We start from the raw sequence: 26,482 nt of genomic DNA, 5'->3' as shown, positions 1-26,482 counted from the left end.
TTTGCATCAGAAGCCTCAACAGAGCTTTTTGGAAGGGGGGGAAGGGGGATAAAATAAAAATTCAGACAGAACAGAAAAGCATTCCCTTTCCCTCCAGAAAAGGGACTCCAACTCTCAGGCTGCATTTTGACTACCTGCTCAGGTGGAGATAGACTTAAGAAAAAAAAAAAAAAAAGAAGAAAAGAGAAAAATAATACAATTATTCTCTCAGATTAGAGAAGGAGCTGCATAAATACAGTCAGAGGAAAGCAGTCATTTTAAGTGCAATACTATATAAGGTGGGTTTCTTCTCCTCTCCGGTGCAAAGAAACCAACGCCTGTCTCTAGCAGGCTTCAGCAATAAAAAGTTAAACTGCAATACAATCTCACACAACACCAGGCAAAGGGAAGGTTTAGGGGGTGGGTGGGGGGTGGTCATGCAATACATAAAAAGCTTAGTATCTTACCTGATTTTCGCTTTGAAGATCCATAGTCCCTGAAAAAAAGACAACAACAAATAGACATGGTTAGAGCTGGAAACAGTGGTGAGAGAATGGGTGCCTCCCAAATTTCCACCCATATGCTCAAGGGCTCATCCTGCGTGCTCCCTCCTTTAAAGAGGAGGTCAGGACTGCAAGGCATTGACAGGCAGCGGCCAGGACGGATCCTGAGCAGCACCAGCTCATCAGCAGCAGCAGCTGGGGCTTCTGCAGCACCAGGGGCTCAGGGAGCATGTGATCAACGAGACAGAGCAAACCATCCACAACCAGCAAGGCAGGGGAGAAGGGTGTCATTTTTTCCCCTTTAAATCCAGCTACTAAATGCACAGCTACTGAATTAACCTCTGACATTCCCCTGGAGAAGAAAGAGAATATTAACTGTTTGCTGCAGGGGCGCGGCTGCCACAGGCTCATCTGGCATTGCTTGCACTCCTCTCCTTTCAGAGGCTAATTAATTTGTGAATAACCTCCAGACCCCTCCTAGTTATCTCTGACAAGCACTTGTCTTCCGCAAGGCAAAAAAAACCCCAAACCCCAAATTTTCTTCTTTCTTCCAGGACGGGGAATGCACCCTTACTTTTCTGTAGTTATTTAAAGGGTGCTGGCACCTTTGGTCGTGGCAGAACAGCTGAAAGCTCAGACAGCTGCTACAGAAGTGGGAAGAAATTACAGAAGGGAGCTGTGAGAACTGATTCGGGATAAGCAGAACCAAGGACAGAAATACTTCGCTATGGCTGTGCTTCCTCCAGGCGCTCTCCAGAGCCTCTCAGACCCAGCTCTGAAATGGTCTGCACAGGCAGGAGCCCGGGCAATGACAGATGGGGCAGAGACGGCATCTCTGTGCAGGCACGGCACCGTCACACGCCGCACCCGGCGGCGTTAATATTGGGAAAACCACCAGCTGAACCCACCGCAGAGGCAGGCTGTGTTTGCAGGAATCCCACCGGAGGGGCAGGCAGCAACCTCTAAATTTTTGGGGGGCAGGCTGTCAGGAGTGGGTATTTTGTCACTTGCAGCATGCTGCGTACACTGGAGGAATCAGAGGAGGATTGTCCCAAACCGTGTTTTTAATCTCAAGAGAGTTTGGGGGATCATCTGAAGAAACAATACGTGTCTTGAGGGCAGAGGTATGTCTACCAACAAATTCTGTTTCTGCCAGCACTTTGCGTGTATCCCATTGCCTTAAATATCTAGGATTTGCTTCCAGTAAGTAATAACTACTTGGGAGTTTTTTGCACCCTCTTCGAATTTTCCAGTGTCATTTCTACTTCAATTAAATGGTTGTTTTCTCAGCCATGTCTGCAGTTGTATTTGATGTGAAGATGATACTGCTAATGAATAGGCTGCTGCTTCTACAGAAGTGATATCATATGCAAATGTAATGCCTGCTATATGGTGCCCAAAACAGAGATCCCTCAGAATGGGCCAGGGAGGGCACAATCCCCAAAATGTAGTCCTCTGCACCGGTTCCGCTCCCATGCCAGCCTGGAGCTTTGCGGTTGCTGTCAGTACAGCTCTCTTGGCATGTGAAATTCTGTGTTTGGTCCTGCCCTGAGCTGCCTCTCTTCTGGCAGCGCTAAATGGTGAGAAGGTGAAACCCTGCTGAGATCCACGTGTGCAATTTGCTTTAACTTAATATCTCCATTGTGCGCATGCTTGATGATCACTTCAATCCCTTCTGCCTGTCCCGGCTTTCTGCAGCGAAGCTCCTGGACTTCTCAGAACTGCAGCTTGGAGCTGGGTTCAGCTGGCATTTCCCTCTGCAGCACGCTGCCTCCCTACCTCCCTCTATGTCGTACAAAAAGGCTGCGCCCAGCTCTTGCAAATGTTAGCACCCATGAGGACCCTGGGAGGATGGTGCAGCTATGCACAATCCCTAGAAAAGAAACACAGCCATCCTTCCAGCCTTTGCCAGGAAGCCCTCAGCACACATTTCCAGGGCAATCTCCTGCCAGCCAGCCATACTGGGGACACCCCACAAGCATCCTAAGAGAGGTCGTAGGTGAACAGAGCACACCCAAAAGGGTGAAGACGAGCAGGATTAGACACAGGCAAAAGAGCTTTCAGCCTGATTGAAGTTGCAAAAGAAAACCCAACTCCCTTTTGCCACTTTAAAAAACCCACCCAATTTACACGATTAGAAATGGGTGTATTGATGGATTGATATGGTTAATAAGCAACCAAAAATGGATAAAGATGTTGCTGAATGTGTTTGCCCATCAGATCAGGCGAAAGTTGGTACCCAAGTTTGGCAAGTATAGCAGAAGATGATTTAGCTGTGCTCTCGCTGCACAACAGTGGCAAACGCCACAAAAAGCTCAGAATTCAAACCCCCATTCTGGATGCTCTCCCACATCTTTCAGTCCAATCTCCAGCTGGTTTTAGGGCTTGTGTGAGTGACTGCAGTAAGGTTTTAATGAGGCTTGTTCTTCAATTTTAAAACATGACTCATCCATGCAATTTAAAGAAGGTAGAGATTAAAAAAAAAAGCAAAATTTTGAAACTGTTTTTTTCTTTCTACATGCAGATCATGGGATGACAAGAGATACAACTCCATAAAGAATTTTTTCACTTTTTTTTTTTTCTTTCTGTTCAGTTCCTCATCTGGCTGGCATCTCTTCCACAGCAGAAGCACATAATTTATGGAGGTGTACCTGCCCTTAAGTTTCCTCCCACAAGCCCTGTGGTGGGCAGACATGTTTTGCATCACAACACTACTGCAAGCACAGAGCACTGTCCTCGATATGATGTGCCAAGCCACCTTTCTGGTCAACGGCAAACATGGTGCCAACAGGGCAGTAACCGTTCATGTAGGCCAGGAGCTCTGGTCCAGTGAACCCCATCATCGCTTCTCTTGTGGCTTGTGCGTGGTGAAAACAAACCTTTAGGTTAGTCTGAAGAGGGAAAAAGCCCTCACTGTCACTGCAAAGTGCACAGCTGAGCAATTTAGCATCAGCTACAAGAGGATGAAGCAGCAAGTAGGTCTCAGCAATGTCCTTTTGACATCAGGAGGGTAAAGAGCATCATCAGAGGATCCAGAGTGTATTCAAACTCTTGAAGGCAATTGGACCTACAACTTCTGGTCTTAGTTTCTAGTCTTAAGCACAAGGTCATCCTTACAGAAGAAATTAAATGATCATTACAAAATATTTATTTGAATGATCACCACCTCCCAACTCATGAGGCTCGCTCAAAAAAAAAAAAAAAAGCCAACAATCAATCTGTTGGGCACATTTTCATCTTTTCATTTATTCTTTCTGTAAGTTTTAAAGTCAAGTTTTATCAGGTTCTGATTTTGGAGTTCATGAAGCCCAAGTACCCCAAGTACCCCCTATCTCCCTGTCTTGTCACTTTTTTGTACACCCACATTTAACTCATAAAATCAGGACATAGCAGTATCAAATAAAATGGAGCTTGAAATAAAATCCTCATTTCCCCAGTGAAACTCGGAAAGCCAAAACTTGTTCCTCCCAGCGAGGATGGGAAAAAAATCACTGCTGAAATAGAAGACAAAGAAGGTATAGCAAATAATCTCTCTGGCTGGGTAAAGCGCTCTTTGTATGCACACTCTTCTCTCTTCTGCTAATGAAGAAAGCCAGTGCTGCTGCTTTGCAAGAGCAGCAGCAAGGAGCCCTGCCTGACCACATATTTATTTTTTATGTCCTGTTATTTCACATATGATTCATTGATGTCTTTCCCCTCCCCCCCAAGTGATGATCTATAAGGTGAATACTTCTTTGCCTCACTGTTTTCAGAGGAGCTTTAGTGTGAGGCTGAAGTATGGGATTATGTCTCCAAGATAATAAAGGAAATTATTTAATGGTTTCTCTTACTGTAACAACTTCCAAGTAGAAACTTTGATCTTCTCCTGCAATACAAACTGCACCTGGCACACTGCTAGCCCTTAAATCAGACAAGAAACCTGGCCTTGCAGAAGAAAAACCCTTCCAAGGAAAGGTATGATGAATGTCATGTCTGCAGCTACACAGGGAAGCTTTCTCTTCGGCTCTTGCTTTTTTTATCTTTATATCTTTATACACATTTCCATTCTTCTTCTTCCATTTTGATATAAGAACAGACACCACCATCCCAATTTCCCTTCCAGCTGTAGCTACAAGAATAGCAATGAAACCAGCGGGTGCAACTAAGAATAGCTCTGGCAGGTCCCTTCTTCATTAGCCAGGATCACTCCATACACGAACAAACGCCTTTCACAAAAATAGCACATTTCTAGACTTTTTTGTATAAAAAGATAGCAATTTTGTCTAAAGTCTTCCTGTGGGGCACCACCTTTAGCTAACACTGAACCTCAGTACTGGTGAGGAAAGTATTTCCTGCTGCTAACAATATTAAAATATCACTGGTGCCAAGCACGTCACACAAGCTGGACGCACTCTTCTTGCTTTGCTGACAAAGGAGAGGGAGGCTGGATCTTCTTTCTCATCAGTATTACACCAGGATAATGTTACTCATTCGACTTCTAGCAATGAATGTGAAAGGAAGACCACGAGCATTGCTATAGAGCTGATTGCTCTGTTAGCACATTAAGCTATCCACAGTCAGTCTGGAAATTTGTAAAAGATAAAAATACCTTATGTCATTGAATTTATATGTCACTTGCAATCTAACTTAATTTCAAAGGTTATATTAACAATGTTATGGAAAAGTTTTATGGCACAGACTTTCTTTAGGGACTGACTTTGCAGCTGTATCAAGTTAGAGTTAATAAACATTGATGTGTGCGTGTGTGTTTTCATCTAAATACAGATATACACAAACAAGCAGTGGCACAATTGGAAAGTTGTTTAATAAATGAGGAGTATCCTCACATTCGCTCAATAAAGGCTAGGAAATGTTCCAAGAGGAGGAGAATACTGGAGGTGACTAGGTGTGTCTGTGATGGACTGCCTATCTCTTTAGCTGTAATTCTAATTCTATTTGATTTGTATTTGGCCCAGAGTGTTTCTTCTGCATCCTCCATGGAGATCCAGCAAGTGAGCAGAAACCTCCTGCTGAAACTAGCAAAGTTTGCAGAGCAACACTGCATCAGCTGCTGGGTTGCAAGGCTGCAAGGCTGCAACTTGGCTCCTGCTCCCCCTCTGAGGTGATGTATTCAGTCGGGGGACCTCATCCCTGCGGTACCTGCGATGCAAAGGCTCTTTTAAAAGCTTCTCCCCTTTGCCACGGGACAGCAGACCCAGCAAGCTCACTCTGTGGGACTCCTCCTTTCCCAGATCCGTCACCTTTTAGCCTGGGGCCTCTGCCTGTCAGTAAAGGAAGGCTCGGCTTCAACTCATTTAGCAAAGATTTCAGACAACCGTGAGTTTCAGCCGTGAGAGAAAACAGTGCCTGCAAAGCATGAGGAGCTGTCAGACCCACGGAGGAGCACGGCCAGGGGAGCCGCACAGCAGACATTTCATCAGACGAGACAGAAGCTAAAGGGAGAATAAATCATCTTTCTGTCTGTTTCTCAGTGTTTGCTGTCCAAAGGAGACGAGACAGTGACAAACTCTGAGTAATGTTAAGGTTAATCTGTATCCTCTAGAGTATTTTAATACATAAATTAAAATTGTTCTGTATTTGTTGGCTTTTGCTAATTCATGTTTAAATACATTGTAGGTGTTTATGTTCCCATGCTCCTTAATTCCTAAAAGTCTCTAGTGGTGTGGGCAGGCTGCGGTGGAGATACATGACATTTCAAACAAACAGCTCGGATTATCATTTGATCGCCAATGATTTGCCAGGCAGATTAAAAGCACAGAAATGTTTTAACAAGAAAGTCCACTCCCTCCTTCCCAACGCTCATATGGTTTGCAGTCAGTAATGAAGACCGCTTTTTCACAAACTATTTTTCTTAGCATCGCTATCAGATTCTGTGACTGTTTTTCAAGAAAACCAATACAAAAATACTTTGCTACTGCTCTTTACACGTACAGAAACCTGAGCCTTGAGAATATATTTGCATCTTGAAACTCTCCTAACTGATTTTCCTCAACAGCGAGACTGACATTTTCTATTTGAGACAAGGCACAAAATCAAGTGTGATCAAGAACTGTCACTAGATGCCTACCTGTCACCAAGGCCTGTGGCTGGAGGAGCACCCGAACACCTTAATACTATACAAACACACGGGAGCTATATGGAGAGTGCAGGGTTAAAATTCGCATTCATGGTACGCAAAGTGCAAAAGTTTAACCATTCCCACAGAGCTCTGAGACCCATATGACACGTAATTAAGCAAAATTAACTCTATATGCTATGCATCAGGAAGACAAACTCAAACACATGGATACATACAGCTCTATGTTTTTCCCCTCCAGCATTCCATCCTCTAAAATCATAAAAGCACAGCTGATCTCTTTCCCGAGCCAAATAAACAGATGAAGGCTTTCTTCCTTTTTTTTTTTTTTTTTAGAAAATATTCTGCTTATTTCCTGATATAAATTGTTGCATTGTGGAACCCTCTTGAACATGAATCTGTCCTTTCTGAGCAGAGGTCGAGCTTTCCAGCCATGTCAAAAAGGGCCCCATTGTGGCGGTCCCGACACTCCAGAATTCCTTGCCACGAGCAAAAGGGACTCAAGGGGCAAGAAGAAAATCTGACGACCTCACTTCAAACCCAAGCACTTCTTGCTGGCTGGAAGCAGTCTCTGCTTGCTGCTAAGAAGGGTAAGCCACTGTTGGGCAACCAGCTCCTTAAGCGAAAGGAGACAACACAAAAGAGAGAATTTTGCCTTCCTGCTCCCTTTCTGTTGTCTTCACAACGTGGCTGTAATGCTGGCACAGAACAAACAGCAGAGCTTTTTAACTTCTGGTTAGGCTGCGGTGATTTTCCCTGCATCACATAACAACTGATGGCCCACTTTGGCTCACCAGGACCCAGGTAGAGGTCCTTAGTTATCTGATAGCTCCCTTGAACCCAACAAAGTGAAAGTCAACCCAAGTTCTCTCTGAGAAACTCCCAAGCACAACACTGGAAACTCTACTATATGTGCAGAAGAGCTCTCCCCTACACCAGTAGCCATAGCTCGCACAGAAAAGCCAAGGTTGAAAGGAGATGGACACTACCTCCTCTCCAGCAATGCTCCCTGTACCTGAATCCATGGATTTGTATCATGAAGGGGAGCTGCAGGACAAGGAAAGCTGGTGTCCTCTCCTCTGCATTCAGAGAAGCCTTGAGATTAGCCCCGCACAGCACACCTTGACCTCTGCCACCAGTTCCAAAGTACAGGGACTGCAAACCGCTCTGAGACAAATGCTATCCCCATGGACCACCTCAGACTCATGCAGACCCACAGTGGTTGGGGGCAGCTGTTACCATTTCTTTTTTTTTTTTTTGTATAAAGGGGTATAGAAGGATGAGAAATGGGTTCAAGGCATCCCACCCCTTCCATAAATGATTGGGGAATGTCACAGATTTCTGTCCCAAGATTCCTCAACAGTGAAGTTGATCACTTGGCTCTGGAGTGCAACTTCAGTATTTGGCTCAGGCTGAAGAAATGCAGAATTGCCCTCTTGAATTTTTCACAATTATATTTTTATGATTAAATTATCCTCCTGGAGGAAGACAGGGCTTTGGAATCACACATTCAGCATTTCACCAGGCTGTGAGATATGGGGCAGGGCGATCTGACAGCAAAGCCTGGTCTCTCCGGCACCAGGGAGAGACAGCTCGACCCAACCTGGAAGCTGCAGGACACTGGGGCAATGAGCTAATGCCATGTGATCCTCTACTGCAAGGCTTCAGCGGCCTTGAAAAAGACAACGTGAATGTTTATAGCAAGCTTTTTCCTGGAAAGAAGTATAAAAACAAGATCTTGCCTAAGAGTCACAACCTCATCTGGTTTTGTTTTACCCTGTTTATTCCTTCAGATGGCAAATTTCTCCACAGGACAGAAAAATGTATTTACCTTAGCAAGAACTCTGAGTGGAAGTGCTCTTCACCCCTTCGAACCTGACCTTGCTTGTCCCTTGTGGGGAGGCCAATTTATCTCTGTCTTACAATGACCAGGCATGTGTCACTTTATTATAGCCTTTATAGCATAAATGCTGAGTGATAAAAACAAGGTAATAAAAATTAATCATTCTCATGTGCAGCTTTTCCAGTTGTGCTCTTCACTTTTGGATTTTATTACACACATCTACACATAGATACAATATATGTTTAAAAGATGCATCTAATCATAGTTACAAATTAAGAATTGAATATCAGAATCGTAAATTTACATGTAACTTATAAACTAGCTGGGCTAATGAGCTTGCATGTATATCATACGAATCTGATTAAGAGCTTAAGAACGCAGCACAGGCTTTGAATCTTCATTTTCTTTTGAGCCCTTCCTGATTTGAGGGTGGGCCCCTCAAATTCTAGTTTCCATAGGAGATTTGGGTCCAACCTCTGATTGACAACCACATGGCCCATCTGGGTTTTTAAATTGCAGCCCAAATGGTGATTAGAAGAAAAGGCAGAGTCCCTTTGCTGTCCCCTTCCAGGGACATGTTCCTTCTGCTGTTTCGCACTGACTTGATTGAAGCTACGTGCATGGTGCTGCCGCTGTCTCCTCCATCCCACAGTGGCAGTGGCCCCCCACAGATAACCTCCCCAAAAGGAGACATCACCCACTGCGCACCAAGTTGTGCCTGTTCACGGGAGGCAGGATACCACCACCTCCACCAGAGACCAACAGTGTCGCCCCCAAAACTCTCATCCCAGAGAGTCCTTGGAAAACAAGAGAGAGAAGGAAGAGGAGAAAACTTGCAAGTTACGCATTTCCAAGCCTCAACTCCAGGTCCAGACATAGCTTGTCCAAAAAGGCTTTTGCCACTGAATTACTGCACCGGGAAGAATAGTTGGAGCACAACAGTTTAAATCAAACTAAGAGAAGAGCTTCTGCATGCAACACAGTTGAATCATGGTACTCACTGGTGTTAGACGTTGTAATCACCAAAACTAGGCATGGGTTCAAAAAGCAATGAGATAAATTCATGAAGCAAGGATAAATGGTGGCTATTGTACTCCATGCTCTGGATGCTTTGACCCAAAAAGTCCCACAACTGCTGAATGCCAGAAGCAGAGAGGATACACAAGGGAAGCTCACTCTGTATTTGCTTTGTTTCTTGTATTGGCTGTAAGCCACTGTTGGAGACAGGAGGCCAGATGGGGCCCTGGTCTCACCTAATTGTGGCCTTATAATATATTATCCTGTAAAAGATCAGACTGGATTAGGATAAATTACACCCAAATCATGCTGCATTACTCAGCACATTAAGTTGTCCTTAATCACATACTTTGATGGTCTAGATTCCTGCTTAAATTTACCTCCTGCGCATATTTCTGTGCCTGTTCTGTTGAAACAACTGCTGAATTTCAACTATACATAACCAGGCTCTAATGAAAAGCCAATAAGGCTCTTTGATCAAGCTTTAATAGGACTCATCATGGGGACATACTCTGCTGTGGCAAAATGGTTTCCTCATCCTGTCTCTTTCAGAAATGTTTTGTGAGCCTTTAAAAGCAATTCAGCCCTGATTTATGTCAGCTAAGTGATTTCTGTTGCACATGTGAGTTACAAGAAAAGGGCTCTCATCTCAATTTGCTACACTGTTCAGGAAATCAGTTATAAATGCTGCAGTGCCTTCAGTGTCTCTGACTTGAATGCAGCGGAAACTGGCAATTTGAGTAAATACTTCATCATTCCCAATTCTTCCATATGCCGCATCCAGTACTTGACAAGACACAACCTATAGGATATGTTTTTTGGTAAAGGGTACTGAGCTTCCCCTGTCTAAGCTGTTTACCTAAGCTGTTTCCAGAAGATGTTCAAGGAAGGAAACATGCAATTCTTTAATAGAGAGCATATGAAACATGTTGATGACTATCTAATAAAATCGAGCATGCATTCAATGAGAGTGAGTCACCTCATCACAAGTTTAGAGATGAGGGATGTAGCAATGGTGACTAAGCAAGCTCACGCAGCAAGCCAGGGGTGCAACAGCAACCCAAAAGTTTTGATGGCCTGACCCGACCTGCCAACGCCATCCAGCCAGCCCCAGGCACAGGTTAGAGAAGGTCTCTTCACAGCAGGGGCTGATGCCCGTAGAAGGACAGGAACCACTGCAAAGTGCCTATGGCCAGGAGGGGTATTGCCAGCCATCGTAAGTGCTACAACCACTGCTGCTGCTTTGCTTATGGTGTTGCTGAGCAAACATTGATGAATCCCCAAAATTGATGAATCCCTGAAATAAAGGATCTCAAAGAGCACATCAACTCTTCTCTCTCATTTCCATTTGCTAGAGAAAATAATGACGGTAACTACTAGGGAAATAAGGAACTATTTTCTGTGAAGTTTCTTTTATTGTCCAGTTTGAATCTCCCACACCAGTTTGTGGCCATTGCTCCTGTTTGCATTGTTTGCCACTACCAGCAAGAGTTTGACTCCAACATCTTTGTAACCGCCGTTCAAGAAGCTGTAGCTTGCTGTTAGATCACCCCTTTACCTCCCCTTTGCCAAACAAGTAACAGAAGCACAACAAAAATATCCAACTATTTTTTATCCCATTTTTTCTCACTCCTCATCTTGGGGCAGAGGGACCCGAGAAAGGAGCAGTGACCCACACGACAGCAGTCTGGGCCGCCTTCCTCCTGCTCTCCCCTCCTGCTTGCGGGAAAGCCCTCGGCACAAGCAATCCCTTCCGACTCACGTACCCTCATCAACTGCGTCCCACCTGTAAGCACAGTTTCCCCATGGCAAATCTGCAGGGGCTAGTGACGCCGAGCCCTGGGGAGTTCCACAGGAATGGGACCCTGGAGGGAGCCCACGAGGAAGGCAAAGAAGAGCCTCCTGCCTGCCCTTCTCCTTTTGACTGCCCAAGCTGCGAGGATACCCACTCACAGCCTCCCCCCAAACGCTCTCCTTTGCTCTGTACCAGCCTCAAAACCACCCCACAATGGGCACCGGATCTCAGCGTTGCTGCTCGGGACTCCCCGCAGCCCGTCCCAGCACATGGCACAAGCACTGGCACCAGCCCACACGGCAGGGGCTTGCACAGGGAATTCCTAGGTTGCCACTGGCATTTTTGACATTTTAAAGGCTCTAAATTAGCAAAGTAAGAAATGAGTTACAGGCATTCCCAGACATGGGCCCTCTAGATCTCCAAGTTCCCAATATAAAGGAGATGGTGCCAGATGCTTGGTATTTTACAATTTTGCATTCCTTTCTGGTGCTGTTCTTACAGTGTCTAACACTTCTGCATACTCATCTGGCTTTTTAGCAACATGCTGCTTGGACCTTTCTGTCTTGCTGCTCCTGCTACATGTCCAAGGGCAGTAGGACCTAAAAGATTAAGACCGCAGTGTGCATAGACAGCAGATGGCTATTGCATCTGTACTTACTTTGCACTGCTAAATACCCCATTGCCCTAGCTAGTTTTACATCCCCTTTTAGTGGTAGATCTCTCTCCCGACTTTTTAAAATCATCTGTTGTGCATATGGCCCTAAAAATGGTAAATAATTTTCCAGGAGAGGCAAAAACTTAAGATGCACATGGGAAGACAAGATCAAGCCCACAGTATGAACTCCCACTTCTTCATCTGGTGACTGTAGTCTTTCCTTTCCTCATTACGTTTCCTTCAGATAGAGCAGCGAGATTAAAACACTGCCGCTTCCCAAGTCTGCCTCAGCAGCATGTCCTCAGTTAACTGTCTTGCAACATCAAATGTCTTTTCAGCATACTAAAAAGTAAAGTTGTTCTCTATAAGACACCAATTTTATATACCTTGGAATTGTTTCCTGCCTGTTTCTACAAAGCGGCACATGGATATATCTTTCAAGTCATCGGGTTCTCTACTAGTCAGAGACATAAATCACTGCATGTAAGATCTACTGTGAGTTCATGAACTCCAGGAAATTTTTCTAATCATTGTCCTTTGAACTGAGCTTTTTCAGAAACTGTAAAACTCCAAAACATATCTAGTAAATAAATGCATCTAGTAAATTTTGCTGGATTGGCAACTACTAAAAGCAGACTTGTCTTCCCTGATTACCTACTAGCATCAGGCAGTCTTAAAATATCCTCTGTGATTTTTACACTAAAACATAAAAGAAAAAAGAAGTCTTGAGCTTGTCTTGCCCAATATAACTGTTGGGATTCATTATATGATTCCAAATTATCACTGACAGGCACCAATTAAGCGAGAAAAATAGAGACAACTTCCCAAAAATAAAACCTTTCAAACACTAGGGTTACTTTTTAAGGTAATGACCATAACCCCTTTCAAATACCCATCTCTGATAATGGCTCCCATTCTTCTCTGCTCCCCAAAAGATTAAAGAGCTAAATTACGTGGCATTTGCAAAGAAGCATCACCAAGTTTCCTGAATACTCCATCCTTGGAAGTACCAGACCCACTGAACAAGGATTTATTGAGCACCCCATGAATGAATGGCGATGCTATTTTTCATACTGTGGGTATGAAATAATAATTTAAAAAAAGCCCTATACTTCAAGATGATGTAAGAGATTGTTTCAGTCTCAGTGCTCAGTTCATTTTGGGAAGGAAACAAAGAAAATAGCACAGCTATTTCAGACTGAACCAGTATAAGATTCCTGAGACTAGAGATGGACAGATATATCCTAAGTTTTATAGACCCGTACTCAAAATTATCAAAACTTCTAGTACATTTTGCTCAGTTGGTACTTGATCACATACTTATAGATTATAATACTGAACTTAAAACTCACTTTGCAGAGGCAGAAGATGTTTTTGCTCGTACACGTACGGATCCATACTAATACTTCCTTTTGAGCCTTACTTAATTAAAAGGGCAAATAAAAAAAAAATCATGTTGACCTCAAATATATGCCTATGTACTTGCCCCAAAACACCTCAAATCAGCTGACTTTCTAAGGTGACTAGCATTAAATATTAACTCTGGAAAATATAAGAAAATATCATATATACATATATGCATTTAAAACATATACAGATCGTAGACATGAAGGCACAGAAGTGCCATCACACACGACAAAACAGTGCAATGTCTGAATGGACCAAAAGTCCAGTTCAGATACAAATTTGGATGTTTTTCAGACCTGCTCCTGCAGAAAACAGTAAATTTCTCCTTGTTCCTTTTATGTAACTCCTGTCCAATTCTCAATCCAGACATTAACTTTTAATTCACCTCTTACATCTCTAAAGGGTGTGTGTGGGTGTGGGTGTGGTATTTCCACTATCTTTTTCCATGTTCTAGGTTCATAAAAGTGAAGAGGCATAATGAATTAATTTAATTATTTCCATCCATTCAGCTGGTTACAGAATAAGACCTTTTAATTCAGCTAAAGGAGAAATTACTGGTTCCTTCAAAATGAACACTGATTCGGGGGGTATTTCTGGTCTGTAAGATGAAGGATCTCTATGTTTGCAAAGCTAAATGGCCATTGGTAGCTTATTACTGCTGTAACTGTTCACGTTATCGGATATAGACAATTGATTACATTTTCGCTTCGCCCACATCTGATATATAGATATCAGATGTGGGCGAAGCGAAAATGTAATCAATTGTCAGGAATTACGCCCCCTCCTCTTAGGCTGTTGATCTCACTCACTCAGCAATTCAGAAGTGCAGAATATCAACGAGGTTCTGCAAATGTCGTGCCCTGCAATCGGCTTTTGTGCACTATTTTCTTCCTTTGTTACCTAAAATGCCAGAAGCTGGACAATAAGAATCCACAGCCTCAGCAGGAACATTGCCTTTCCTATCGGGGCATGCCGTGCTCTGCCTGGCGGTGAGCTCATCCCCGCAGAGCTGTATCTACCACAGGATGACCAGAGCATCCCTGAGGTCCTGGGGAGATTTGTGTATCCTGAAGTCCACACTGCAGTGTCCAGCCAAGCAGATACACTGGATATCATACTATACTACAATCATGCTGCATAAAAACAACTGTAAATGTGAAATGAAAAGGTCTGCATTGCTCTTAGCTCCCAGTACTGACTGAGTTTGAATTCAGGGCTATTTTGAATAATCTCTCACTGCTGTAAAATACTGCAAGATTCAAAACTGGGATCTGGGCTCACCAGCCACAAGATGCAGCAGTAGGGATCATGAATCTGAACGTGAAATAGAGTGTCCTGATGCCAATAACCTACTTATTAATGATTTCTTCCAAAGTCATCCTCTGGGACCGAAGCTAATTCCTGGAACCTTCTGCTTTGCATCTGCTGCCTCTCTGCCACCAGCTACGTGCCTGTCCTGGCCTCACTGCTTCTGGCCCCGTCCTGCCGTCCCCTCCGCGGCTGATTGCCTCCCTCCCCTCCTTATAACACACACCTCGCTGTAATGCAAAATCACTCTGATCGCTACATGAACAACCGGGGCCCTGCACAAAACCCAACCCTGACCTACCTAGCAATAGCGTGTGCAACGCCAGAGACTCAGCTCTCCATCTTACCCAGCTAGAATAAAAAACCTTCAAGGTCTGCTGTACATCCCATCCATTAGTGGTGCCTGGGGAGCTGTGCAGAGACCTACCTCATGATTAGATAAAAGCTTTTCCTTCTAAATCACTGTTCAGAAGAAACCAAGGGTCTGGAAGAGTGAACTCCACATACATTAGAGGCCGGGCACATCCTCTATGCTGGTTATTTATGTGTCTTTGTTTTATGCTGAAGAATGCAAGGTTTTGTGGTAGGGAGTAAGTTGCTTCATTTGTTTGCTGTGACAATGATATCAAGACCTTCTTCTCAGTAAAGACACAGAAAAGGTAAAGTGTCCTGGTTTTAACCAAGAAGAAACACTGTTAAAACAATGTCGTGAAAATTTTAGAGCCCTGTGTGTATCAAAACAAATCTGACAGAAGGAAGGAGAATGAAGGCTAGTGATTTTTGGCCACCTGTCTGCCCTCGCTCCCTCAGAGTCTGCACGCCACCTCATGCTCCAGAAACCCCAGAACTGCTCTAACCAGTGGAGAAACAGTCCAAAATGCAAACATTATACCCTGTCCCTGATCCCTCCTTCGCCCGCCTAGAGGGTCTTCAGAGGGCAGGCAAGGAAGCCATGAAAGCAGCCGACCTCCTGGAGCACATGGCACGGGGACATGCACAGAGATGGTCCCCACTGAGCGCATGTCCCAGGGCCACGGCTCACCACCAGCTCCCAACAAAGTCTGTCTCCCAAAGAGGACTTGAAAAAATAACAGCAACGATGACAAGAGAGCTGCAAATGTGTGTCCAGGTGCAGTTTTGCTCAATGCTTAAAGTCAGGAACATCTCAGGAGGAAAACTGCAGTTCAGGCTGGGAACAGACCCTACCTGAAAGACCTCAGAGCATCCAGTTGCTAGTGCAACCATGGCCATGTTATCTTCACGGTTGAGCACCCAGAAACTTGGGTGGATCTCTCTCCTCAGAGACAGGGACAAGCTGCCACAGCATTTCACAAGAAGAAAGCTGAGCAAAGAGCTCCTGACCCAAAGTCACAAAGGAAGAGTGGAGGCTGGGGTCTAATTTCTTGGTCCCTCAAAGACTCACATTCAATTGCCTGACCTTCATCTCGTGTCTTAGCATGAGTTTAAAAATACACTGGTCGTCTTAAAAATGTGTCACTACTCTTAGAAGCAAGAAAATCAGGTTGTGGGTGGGAGTAACTGCACAGTATATATATATACTTTTGAGCGACAGTCTTTTAAATTCCACTTTACAAAAAGCACTTCAGGAGTTGAACACACAGTTATTATCAGAGGCTGGAAGCAGAACTGTTTTAAGAAGTAGGGGTCACTTTCTATTCACTTTTTTAGGAAATAGACATTTTTTTTGCAGCTCTATTTTTTAGAAAAATAATTATTTTATGCTCAGTCACAGCTTTTCACTTGTAATGTCATGCCCAATTTAGAAGATAATGAGCACCAAATGATTTGGCACGGGGATATACTCAAACAAAGGAAAAGAAACTGCTTACAATTTATGATACGCTTTGATAGCTGTGATTTAAAAATGCCAGTGTTTCATTCCAGCAAATGTTACAATAACAAGCACAAGACTAATGACCTGATGCCTTGTCAGAGATGTTCACAGGTCAGATAAAACCACCACATTATATCTGCAGGATCCAGCGTTTCAAAGACAGCCCTGTTTGAGCTTCTCCTGGGCTTTGATCCCCGCAAGCTATACGTCAGCACTATCCTCCCAAAACCTGGCCTCATGCTGAGGGTTTTTCTGCCGACACACTTTAAACCTCTGAAATATGTCTGGGCTGTCCTACCTCCCATCCACGGCCATCTGAACCACCCGAGTGGTTTCCTGCGATATGAGGAAGCAGCGAGAGGAGAGAAGAGAACGTTCAGCCCACATCAGGCTTTGCCAAACAGCTGGTGAAGAATAACCTTAGAAAAACTGATAGTTAAGCAACTGAGGAGGAGATTTGTCAATTTAAGAGGAGCGGGGTGAGATCATCCATTGCCTTCTGTTGTCTTTTGGCTGAAAGCAGCCAACGGACAGCTGGATGGCCCCCGATCCTGCACTTAAACACAGTCGCAGAAATATTTGCATTTCATCATCATGTTGCATTTTCCTCTTCTTCTCACAGGCCTTCCCTCGGCTCGCTCCAGGGTTTTCAAGCCTGTATCACATCCCTTCACACCTGCTGCAGTCTGTTCACATTTAACGTTGAGCAGAGTGTGAGTTGTAATGAATACTTTTCTCAGCATATTTAGCATCTCCTTCGTTCAATAAAGTTTACAATTTTTTCAGAGTGCCTCATTACTTAAAATTATTAGCTACATAATCTGGGGAAATTATGCCGGATTATCCATAGGTAGGATGCTCTGAGGATGCGATCACAGGAGCTCAGAGGTGTGGTAGCGAACCATACTAACACATTGCAGCTGGTGACACTGCTCATGGATCAGGACACGCAGGCAGGATTTCAGCAGCACCTGCACTTTTCAGTCACTTCATTCGCTACGGAAAAGGCTTCATTTCCTGGAGAATCCTGCAGCACTTGGACTCCCTCACACCACCAGACCATGCTACCCTTGAAGAGGCTGCACAAGGACCATGCAGACAGCCCTCTGAGATGTGAAGGGAATTGCTGTGGTTACTTAAAATAACCCGACAGAGAAATGAGGTTTTGCTGGGACTCTTCCACCTGTCTTTGCACAGGCATGGTCAAAATTCCTCCCTGGGCACTGCAGAGCAGCAGCAGCACTCGTTCCAGCCCTTGGGGTGAATTGCAGCCATATCTTGGGCTTCAGTGAAGTGAGTTTCACCCTCTGGATTTGACACTTCTCCCTCCGAGAGACATGCATAGGGTGAATTCACATGTAAATGTTGTACTGTGATATGTTGGGTACCAGCAGACATGGTCTTTTGAGGGCCCACATGCTTGCAAGAAAAATCTCTTCTATTCAGAGCTAAGCTCCCCTCCCTTCTGCTTTTGCAGAAGATATAATTCAAGGCCAGATGCATCTCTATTTCATAAATTATTTTACAGATCAGTTTGCCAATCCAGATGGATTTTCTGATCTGCTTCAGCTATGAAGTGATTAGCAGAGTTTGCCATACAATATGGGATTAGGAGAAGACTATAGACCAACAAGATTAGATGGAGGTATCAGAAGAAGTTAAGCCACTGAATTTACTGAGCAACTTTTATTGCAACACATGGTACGTCCTTCCCTACTGGGATCCATGTCTGCACCCTCTCCCTGGACCCTGCACAGTCCTGTCAAGTCTGTCAAGAGATAAATGTCCAGAGCCACAGTGATGCTTGTCTTCCCTTCCTTCTGCAAGATGCTAAAGAGAAGCCGATGCCTTGACAAAAGCAGGCTGCTTAGGGCTGACTTTACACCCAACCTTCATTAAACTGGGCTTCCCTCTCCTCCCTATTACTAAGAACATTTGCATGAAGATTTAGCACTTCATTTCATTATGGTCCATCTGCTCCTTGTGGCTCATTTCCCATTGTCTGGTAAATACTTCAACATGACTTGCAAATGATTGCAAAATGAGAGGACAGGGAGTCAGGTGAAAGCTGTGCAACCCTCAAAACAGGACAGTAATCCTATTTTCCTACAAATGTCCCTGAGGAGCAAGGCACACAAGGAGAGGCATGCAGGAAACGGAGAGCTGAGGCACATGGTGGGCTCTGAGGTCCCCGAGGAGCAGGGGCTGAGCACAGCACATGACATGCTGCTGCCTGACAACGTTGGGGCACAATCGCTATTTCTGCCCGAGCACCACAGCTGTGTTTGCTGCCACGTCTTCAGCTGTTTGACAACCGGTGACAAACACGCATCCCCCCTCCTGGCAGTAGATTGAATTTTCCCTGCTGTGATACATGGGCTTTTTAACTATGTGTGGCTGACTCCTGCTACGACCGGCTTGCTTTGATTGATAGGCGGTAAACGCGCTTTATTCCTGTCCCCGGCAATAGCCCCTGAGTCCCTGTCGTGCATGGAGGGCACTGACCTTCGCTCTCTGCCCACTGAGTCCCACTGGGGCTCATCTGGTGATGGTTTCTGCTCGATTTCAGGCTCCTTTTTTTGACACACTGCTCCACACCTCCATGTCTCCACATGTTAATCGCTTTGGATCAGCAGACCCGCAGCAGGGCAAGAGTTGGTGTTAACTCCAGTGAGCACTCTTAGCCTGGCTGCTCTTGGTTTTCAGACCAGATATCACTTTTCTGGCAGGTTATCGCTCACGACAAAGTCCTGGCAGCACCCAGCTGTCGTGGGATGGGGGCTCAGACACATCATCATCTCCTGCCTCCTTTTCCCTCTCCAACTGGAGTCAGCCACAACGTGGATGGGCCCAAGCCAGCCCTATGGGGACACCACGCTTGGGTTCAAGCCCAGACGCTGAGGCTGTGCTTTATCTCTGCCCTAGAACAGAGCAGAGCAAAAAGCAACTCTTGGGACACTGCAGTGACCCATTAAAATTAATGGGGTTAAATCATCCTGGTGCAAGCCACCAACTTCAAAAGAATTACACAGGGGATGAATCTGGAGCCATTATTTTTCTTCCTTGTGCCTTTCAGAAAGATGATCTACTTTCCAGACTGCTACATTCAGCTTATGCTTCGGTCAGCCAGTCTAACTAATCTAACTACCCTCTCATCCATCTCTTACTCTGTCCAAGCAACTCCAAGAATTGCTTACCTGCTCTAATTTTCCCTGTGCAAAACAGCCCTCATATACTTCCAATTGGCCTAATTAATTGCCTCTCTCAGGGGCAAATAAAAGAAAAAAACAACCCAACCGCGAAACCAAAGTTTCATTAGAGAAATGGCAAATTTCTTTTCTACCAGAGGTTGCAGCAGCGGGTAAACGAGCAAGTACAAATGCAGCAATTTTAAACACACCCCCCCATGCACACACTTAAAACGACAGTGCACAAAACCTGACCATGACTGATGTATGTCACATACACTTTTCTGTAATTGGAAGCACTTGTTTGAGGTAAGGAAGTGCAGGAGACCAACGAGACAGGCAGAGAAACCTCACATGTAAAAGATATAAGCTCCCAGCTGCGCTGTTATCTGGAAGCCAGTCTTGCTCCTGAGATGGCTCATTCAATAACAGCGCCAGTGGAGATGGCCTTCAACCCTTTCAGCAAAGAGCGCAGTCACCTTAAAAAGCATAAATCAAAACTGTTAAAATTGGCAGATGATTTGATAGGAAGAAATTGCCTTTTGAGAACTGCTTTTTGTCTGCCAAATTTACCCAGACGCAGATCCACATATGGATTTCTAACCTATCCAGGTTTCAGTGGTGATTACAGCAGCGATTGTGGTATGAACCATGCTAGACATATTATTTTGGGAGAGCTGATGCATTAGAGGTAGACAATGAAAAGCTCAGAGTGTATTTGGTCCATGAGTTAACCCACCTCCATAGTTCCCAGGTATTCAGCTCTGGGGGTTTTGGCACAGGAAAAGCAGACTTGAAATTCAGCTCCTGAACTGGTTTCAAACTTTGCTGAAAGTCCGGAGGTGTTCAGATCTGGGATTTTGACTAGTAGCTCCCAAAAGAGGCTGCTAATTTCTCAGGGTAAGACAGCAGAGGATGGGAGGAACTAGTGTTATTTCACTTTGCTCTAAACGCAGTGCAACCATCTGTGCAGCCGCTAAACCACGGGGCCTTGAAGGAACTACAAAATAGTCTGACTGTAAAGTCAGTCGCTGAGAAACAGTCACTGCCGAGCTGACACAGCCTGCTGCTACTCCTCAAAACCCTGGAAGAAATGCCGCATGACAGCTGCTTTCTATCTCCCATGCTTTGGCCCCATCATGTCCCCTCTAGCATCTTTTACAGCCGTGGTCAGACATATACCAACGATGTACCAGGATGAGTAACGGACTAAATACAAAAATACAGAGAGATCAGGAGCTCCACAAAGCTGCTTGTAAATCTACTAAAAGTGGCATGTTTCCATAATAAACAATCCGTTATCGCGTTCCTCTGTTCCCACTTAGCGGTCTGCTGAGAGAAGGGAAGAAAGAGGCCGGTTTGCAGGGCGCTGCATTTAATAGGAGACAAGCAGACAGCGTGCAATGGTCCGCACTCCCTCTGCCGGCTGCATCCGCTGGGCCCAGCATCCTCCCGGAGCTCTCGGAGGTGATGCTTCTCGCTCTGGCAGAGGCCAGGCACGATTAATCCCTACTGGCACTGTGGCAACACTGGTGCAGGCACCTTCTGTGAAGTAAGACCCACTCTGCCAGGATTTACACAGATAAAGAATAAAAGTGACAGCACCTATGTGAAAGATGAGGTCTACATGGTATGGCATAGGGCTGTGAAGAAACACTCTCCAGCTGGGACTGAGAAGTTCCTGCTGTCGCCTCCGTGAGATGCGATCCATCATTGTGCACAAAGCGTGCACAAGGCACGTTGGGTTCAGTGGATGGGAAGCACTCTGGGAACCAAAAGGTTTGCAGTTCTGTTACAGGTAACACTTTCATTTCCCTTGCCCTGACAACCTCTTTTGCCAATATCCCTGGACAAACAGGGCTCTGTAACTGCAAAAATCATCTGTCTTCCAAAAGGTCTGTTGGTGAAACGTATTCAGCTCAATATGCTTGATCATGTCATGGCAAAACTGGCAATACCTGAAAATAGAAATGTATATAGATACATCCAGCTGGCAGGACCAGGGATGGAGCATGCAGGTATGCCTATGTATTTCGTGACAGTAAAATATGTATTTCCAAAGCACAGACTTGATGACGTTACCCTGTCACGTTTGGAAAGTCAGATTTTGGAAAGTCTGAATCAGAAAGCATGGAATTGCTGTGTTACCCATCAGCCAAAGGTATCCTCTACCAGGAGGTGACCTGAGAGCTAAAATACAGATTAAGCCATGCACAAGTAAGTGAAGAGCTCCTGTAAAGCAAATCTGAAGCAGAGAGAGAATCTGAATTCAGGACTTCTTGTTCCTTTCTGCCCACTCATCCCATGAGTCCTGCTGCAGCCTTGTCCGACGAGGCTCCCACTGTGCTGGCTACGCAGAGCCCCTGCCCACCCAACGGTGATGGCAGGTGCAGGGCACCTCAAGCCTCCATTAAACAGCCTGTTTCCTGCTAATTACATCTTGAAGGCTAATGAGACTTATTTTTCCTATGTCACTTTTGATATAATGGGGGCAAAACAACTCACATCATGGTTTTTAAGGTATCAGGCAATTTAATTTCTTGCTTCTCTACTGATCTCTGAGCAGGCACAACCCTTTTGATGTCCTGCCCCATGTTTTAAAAGGATGTGGCAATCATGACAGTCTAGAAATGTGCATACAATTATGAATGCTAATACAATTAACAGTGAAAGACTCATACTTGGATCAGAAACCCAGCTTTCTTCCAACTCAGGCCCTCCTTGTAGGCTTGCAAGTAAATGGGTCAGATAGCAGTACAAAACTCCAGATAAAGAAAACTACTGCTTATATGGAAAAAAAGACCAACAAATTCTTCAAAAAGCCCTGACTAGGCACTGTCAAAAAGATTAAAGACAGGAGCAGCTCCCTCGCTATTAGATGGCAGGGTCAAATTTCATGTAGGGTAACTCAAGGCAGAGTTACCCTGAAGATGCGAAGGATTTGGATCAGCTGTGAACTACAAGTGGGTTTTACCCTGGTGCGGAGTGCAGCTTCAGGATTAGTGCCTGTACCCCTGCAAGGCACGCGCGCACACACACGTGCACACAGAGCAAATGATGAAAAATGCATGATCAAGTTTACTGTAAAACTCCCACCAAGGATCAAAGCTGCTGCCCGCAGCAACACTCGCTGGCCCCAGCCAGCTTCACATGCTGCCTTTTTGAATTTTCTAACATGGGAAAATACATCAAACGCCTTGAAAGGGGAAAAGCGCATCTCCAGGGAACAGCACCTTAAGCAGGGAGGCAGTATTGTGAAGGAAGAGGGTTTTGTCAGCACTCAGCAAATACCACGGGCACAAAAGCAGGCAGTTTCCCAGAAGAGAAAGAAAACTCCACTTGGCCAAATCCAGAAACAATTAGCCCAAGCACATCCTGTTCGAAGCTGGCACTGCAACAAGGAGAGTCCTTGCCACAGCTGGGAATACTTGGCACTTCTGAGAACAAACCAGTTAGTACAAATTTAATGGATTTGAGTAACTGGACTGAGGCTGGTGCCTCTTCTTAGAAGCTTTGAGGAAATTTCTCTTCCTAGGCATGGGGGACTGCAGGCAGCTGGCTCAAATCAGAGCCCATAGCATCAAAGGCTGGGTCAGCATCTCCATCACTGGGGGCTCTTCCCAGCTTCTCCTCCCTTCCCAAGTCACTGACCCACCTGTGTAGAGTAAGGATGCACCCTGCCCAGGACTTGCAGCCCCAGCTTCTCTTCTGCGAGGAGGCACGAGTGGCCAAGGCAGCTGCTGCCCAAGGGGGCTCAGCCAGGAACTGCTCTGGGTGCTGCTGACCGGTGGGAGGCCATGAGAAGGGCAGAGACCATGCGTCTCCCAACAGCAGCTGGACGTGGCTCTAAAACCTCAAGAGCTGTTGCTCAGGTTTTTCAGTTTGTAATTGCAAATGTATTTTCCTCTTAAGACCATTTTACCAACAGTTCATAACTCTGTGGCTTGCAAATTGCCCAGCTCTGGGTCAGACAGTTGCATGCAACTGTAAAACATCAGAAGCTGCTTGATTGAATCAGGTTAAAGAGGTCCCAGGCCCCTCTCCCCTTCCCCCGGGAGCAGTCATTCTTTCCTTTACTTGATCATTTAAATCTCTATTCTGCACCACTCCTACCCCTTCCCTGAGCCTTCCATTTCTCCTGCAAATGAAGAGCTATTTTCCTTCAGAGCACCACTTGGAGGGCTTTGATTGGAAATTTGTCCTTGTTCCATCATTTTTAAAAGGCTTTGCGGTTCCAACTTGCTCCCTGCTCTGGGTTAAAGGGAGCACCTTGGAGAGCTGTTGATCACTGCAGGGCAGGAGCCAGGCCTGGCAGGGAATACCAGCCTGGCTAGGAGGTGATCAGCTGCTGGCTGCCGGATCCCATAAGGACTGGGAGGGAGGGGTGGGAAGCATACAGGGCAAGCAGGGACAGTCTCTGCCACCTAGGGAAGAGTTGTGCCTGGGAAGCTGTGGAGCGAAAGACCTTCTCTGAGCTTTGCTGAGGAGCATCAGTGTGAAAAGCAGCAGCCCAAGGGAGCCTCAGCAGATGTTGGGTGGGGTTTAATCCTTCCTGGGTCAAGCAAGCCAGCCAGAACCTGGATTAATATACAGTGTGTCAGGCTGCACATGCAATGCACTGGCAATGCTATTTGGATGACAGCAAACATGCAGATTAGGTGCTGACAACTCCCCTAACAGGATCACGCACAAAATTTGGCCACAAGAAGAGCTGTCACTCCAACTTTCACAGCCAAAAACGCAAGCAAGCCAGTGACACCTTCCACACTGAAACCCAGCCGAGTGCCCCGGCACAGCCAAAGCTGGGGGTGAGAAAGGTTTCCTCTTCCAAGTCAGCTCTCTAGCTCAGTGAAGCTGGAGCAAGCAGAGCCTGGTGATCAGCACAGCTTCCCGGGCCTGGGGAGATGATTCAGTCCAGTATGGAGTATTAAAGAGACAATTAGATAATCTTCAATCTCTTCCATATGCTTACAAATGTCTGGTCCAGGTGTGGTTCTGGAGTTCTTAGTATTAATGTCCAAGACTTCAAGTCTGCTTCTTTCCCATTCCCTCGTCAAGTCTTAGATGCAACATTATTAAATACAAAAAAATGACTATCATAAGACCAACGGAAAAAGATAGGGCTGTAACACCTAATAAGAAGCCAGGTGGAAAAGCTATTTCATATCTGTTCATAGCAACATGTCACAGCTTTCCCACTGTTGTCTAGAGGAATTCCTGCTCTCCGAGATGCAAGAGCCAAGAGAAAGTCAGCTTTGCCAGACAAGCATGGCAAGGGGGTGAGGCAGGGCACCTCCCCAGAGAGCAGAACGCACACGCCGCCGCATCCAACATCTACACAAGCCAAAGGCATTTTTTTCCAGCTCAGCTTGTGCCTTTTGCTGCGCAGTAAATGCATGTAAAGCATCATCTCCCCACGATGTGGCAGCAGCTGCCTGCAGAGCCTGTAACACAGGGCCTTCCCATGCCCGACCCCTTGTCATCAAGTGGAGCTATTTATAAAGGCTGCAACAAGCTGTGCAGCAAACATGGCTTTGAGAGAGGGTAGGAGAGTTCCGCAAAAACCACCAAGGGCAAACCTTAAAAACTTTAAGCTTGCATGTCTCGTTAGCAAGGTTTTTTGGCCCAACTGATCTGCAGGTTGCCCGTGAAGTTAAAGTATTGCCATTCATTTTCAAACAGAAAGTCAGACATAGGGATGGTGAGCTATGGCTGTGGTAGAAGGAATGTACACATCTATATGTACATACACATGCACAGAAGAACAAAATATTATTCCCTGTATCAAGTAGTTTTTGACATGTAATGGACTTTCGGATAAGTTTTGTGTGAAACCCAGCCAGAAATCTGCTCTCTGGGGCAATGTGGAACACAGAGCATTTTATGGACTGGGGTAGCTGTGCCTGTTAACGTCCCTGGCTACCCTCCAGCATGATGAAGAGTGCTGAGAAGTCCTTCTCCTGGCTTTCCGGGAGGGGAAGGACACTGGGCAGGTGAAGCCCTGCCTGGCCCGCTGGGAGCTTGGTCTGCTGTGACAGCCATTGCTAGTGAGGAACGGGATGTCGGAGTTACGTGGCCTCTCCCGGGGGAAGCTCTTTGTAAAACAGACACCAGTGATGGGAAGGAGACACCAGACACCAACTTTATTTCACTGCAGTCTCAATGCGGTCTGCAAGGACAAAGGACGGGACACCGAAAGAGCTTGTGCAAGGCTGGGAAAGGATACTGCTCTCTCCCTGCTAGTGAGTCCTCCTGCTGGCATGAAAGATCCACTTCATCTCCAAGAACCCAGCCATCACCCTCTTGAAATTCATGCTGCCCTCCTCACGAGTCCTCCCAGCAGCAGCATTCATAAGATCAGCCCTCTCCTGACACTGGAAGACACCTTGGCCCACCCAAGGCTGACAAGTGGTGCCATGGGTGGCCCTACACTGGATCTGCGAGAAGACCAAACGGGTTTTGTCACCAATGATAAGAATAGCAGTTGGAAAGAGAGGACAATAAAAAAAAGGCAGTAAGAGACAAGGGGGGACCCAATGGCAGCAGCCAAGTCATGCTAGATATCATGGCATTTGCCTTCAAGTGGTATTAGTTCAGTAACCACTACAGCCCTCACATTCAAGAGCCATCTTCAGCCAGCAAGGTTCAGAGGAGAGGATCTATGGACAATCCATAGCTCTGCAGACTTGGGGAGCAGTGGAGGGCAGGCAATGCCACCTCCCCCGTGCCCAGGTGGCCCAGGCACTGCCACTCTTACGCTGAGATTGCTGCCACACTGTGCTCCACGTTTAGAGCTAAGGCAGCTTTTGGGAGTCCAACCCTAGACTAGAGACACGGACCGTGTGATGCAGGGACT

At 45.6% G+C, this 26,482-nt stretch overlaps 1 protein-coding gene and 1 long non-coding RNA gene across 6 annotated transcripts in view; one reads left to right on the top strand and one right to left on the bottom strand.

Moving 5' to 3' along the window:
- The window catches only part of SH3PXD2A (SH3 and PX domains 2A), a 268,737-nt gene that overhangs the window by 98,565 nt on the left and 143,690 nt on the right, over positions 1–26,482 (bottom strand). For 4 of the 5 annotated variants that reach the window (XM_054832109.1, XM_054832111.1, XM_054832112.1 and 1 more), the window contains exon 6: positions 447–475. In XM_054832109.1, the coding sequence (XP_054688084.1) occupies positions 447–475 (29 nt within the window). Of the gene's footprint in view, positions 1–446; positions 476–858; positions 939–26,482 lie in introns of those variants that run through there. The other variant, XM_054832115.1, reaches the window with a different exon arrangement.
- LOC129208787 (uncharacterized) lies at positions 1,145–6,021 on the top strand. The gene is made up of 3 exons (XR_008577894.1): positions 1,145–1,606; positions 3,007–4,436; positions 5,438–6,021. It is a non-coding gene; the product is annotated as an uncharacterized LOC129208787 (long non-coding RNA).

Source organism: Grus americana, chromosome 7, assembly GCF_028858705.1.
Source record: "Grus americana isolate bGruAme1 chromosome 7, bGruAme1.mat, whole genome shotgun sequence".
Taxonomy (NCBI): Eukaryota; Metazoa; Chordata; class Aves; order Gruiformes; family Gruidae; genus Grus; species Grus americana.
Note: the sequence above shows the minus strand (reverse complement) of the source record. Positions and strands in the feature narration are given on the sequence as shown.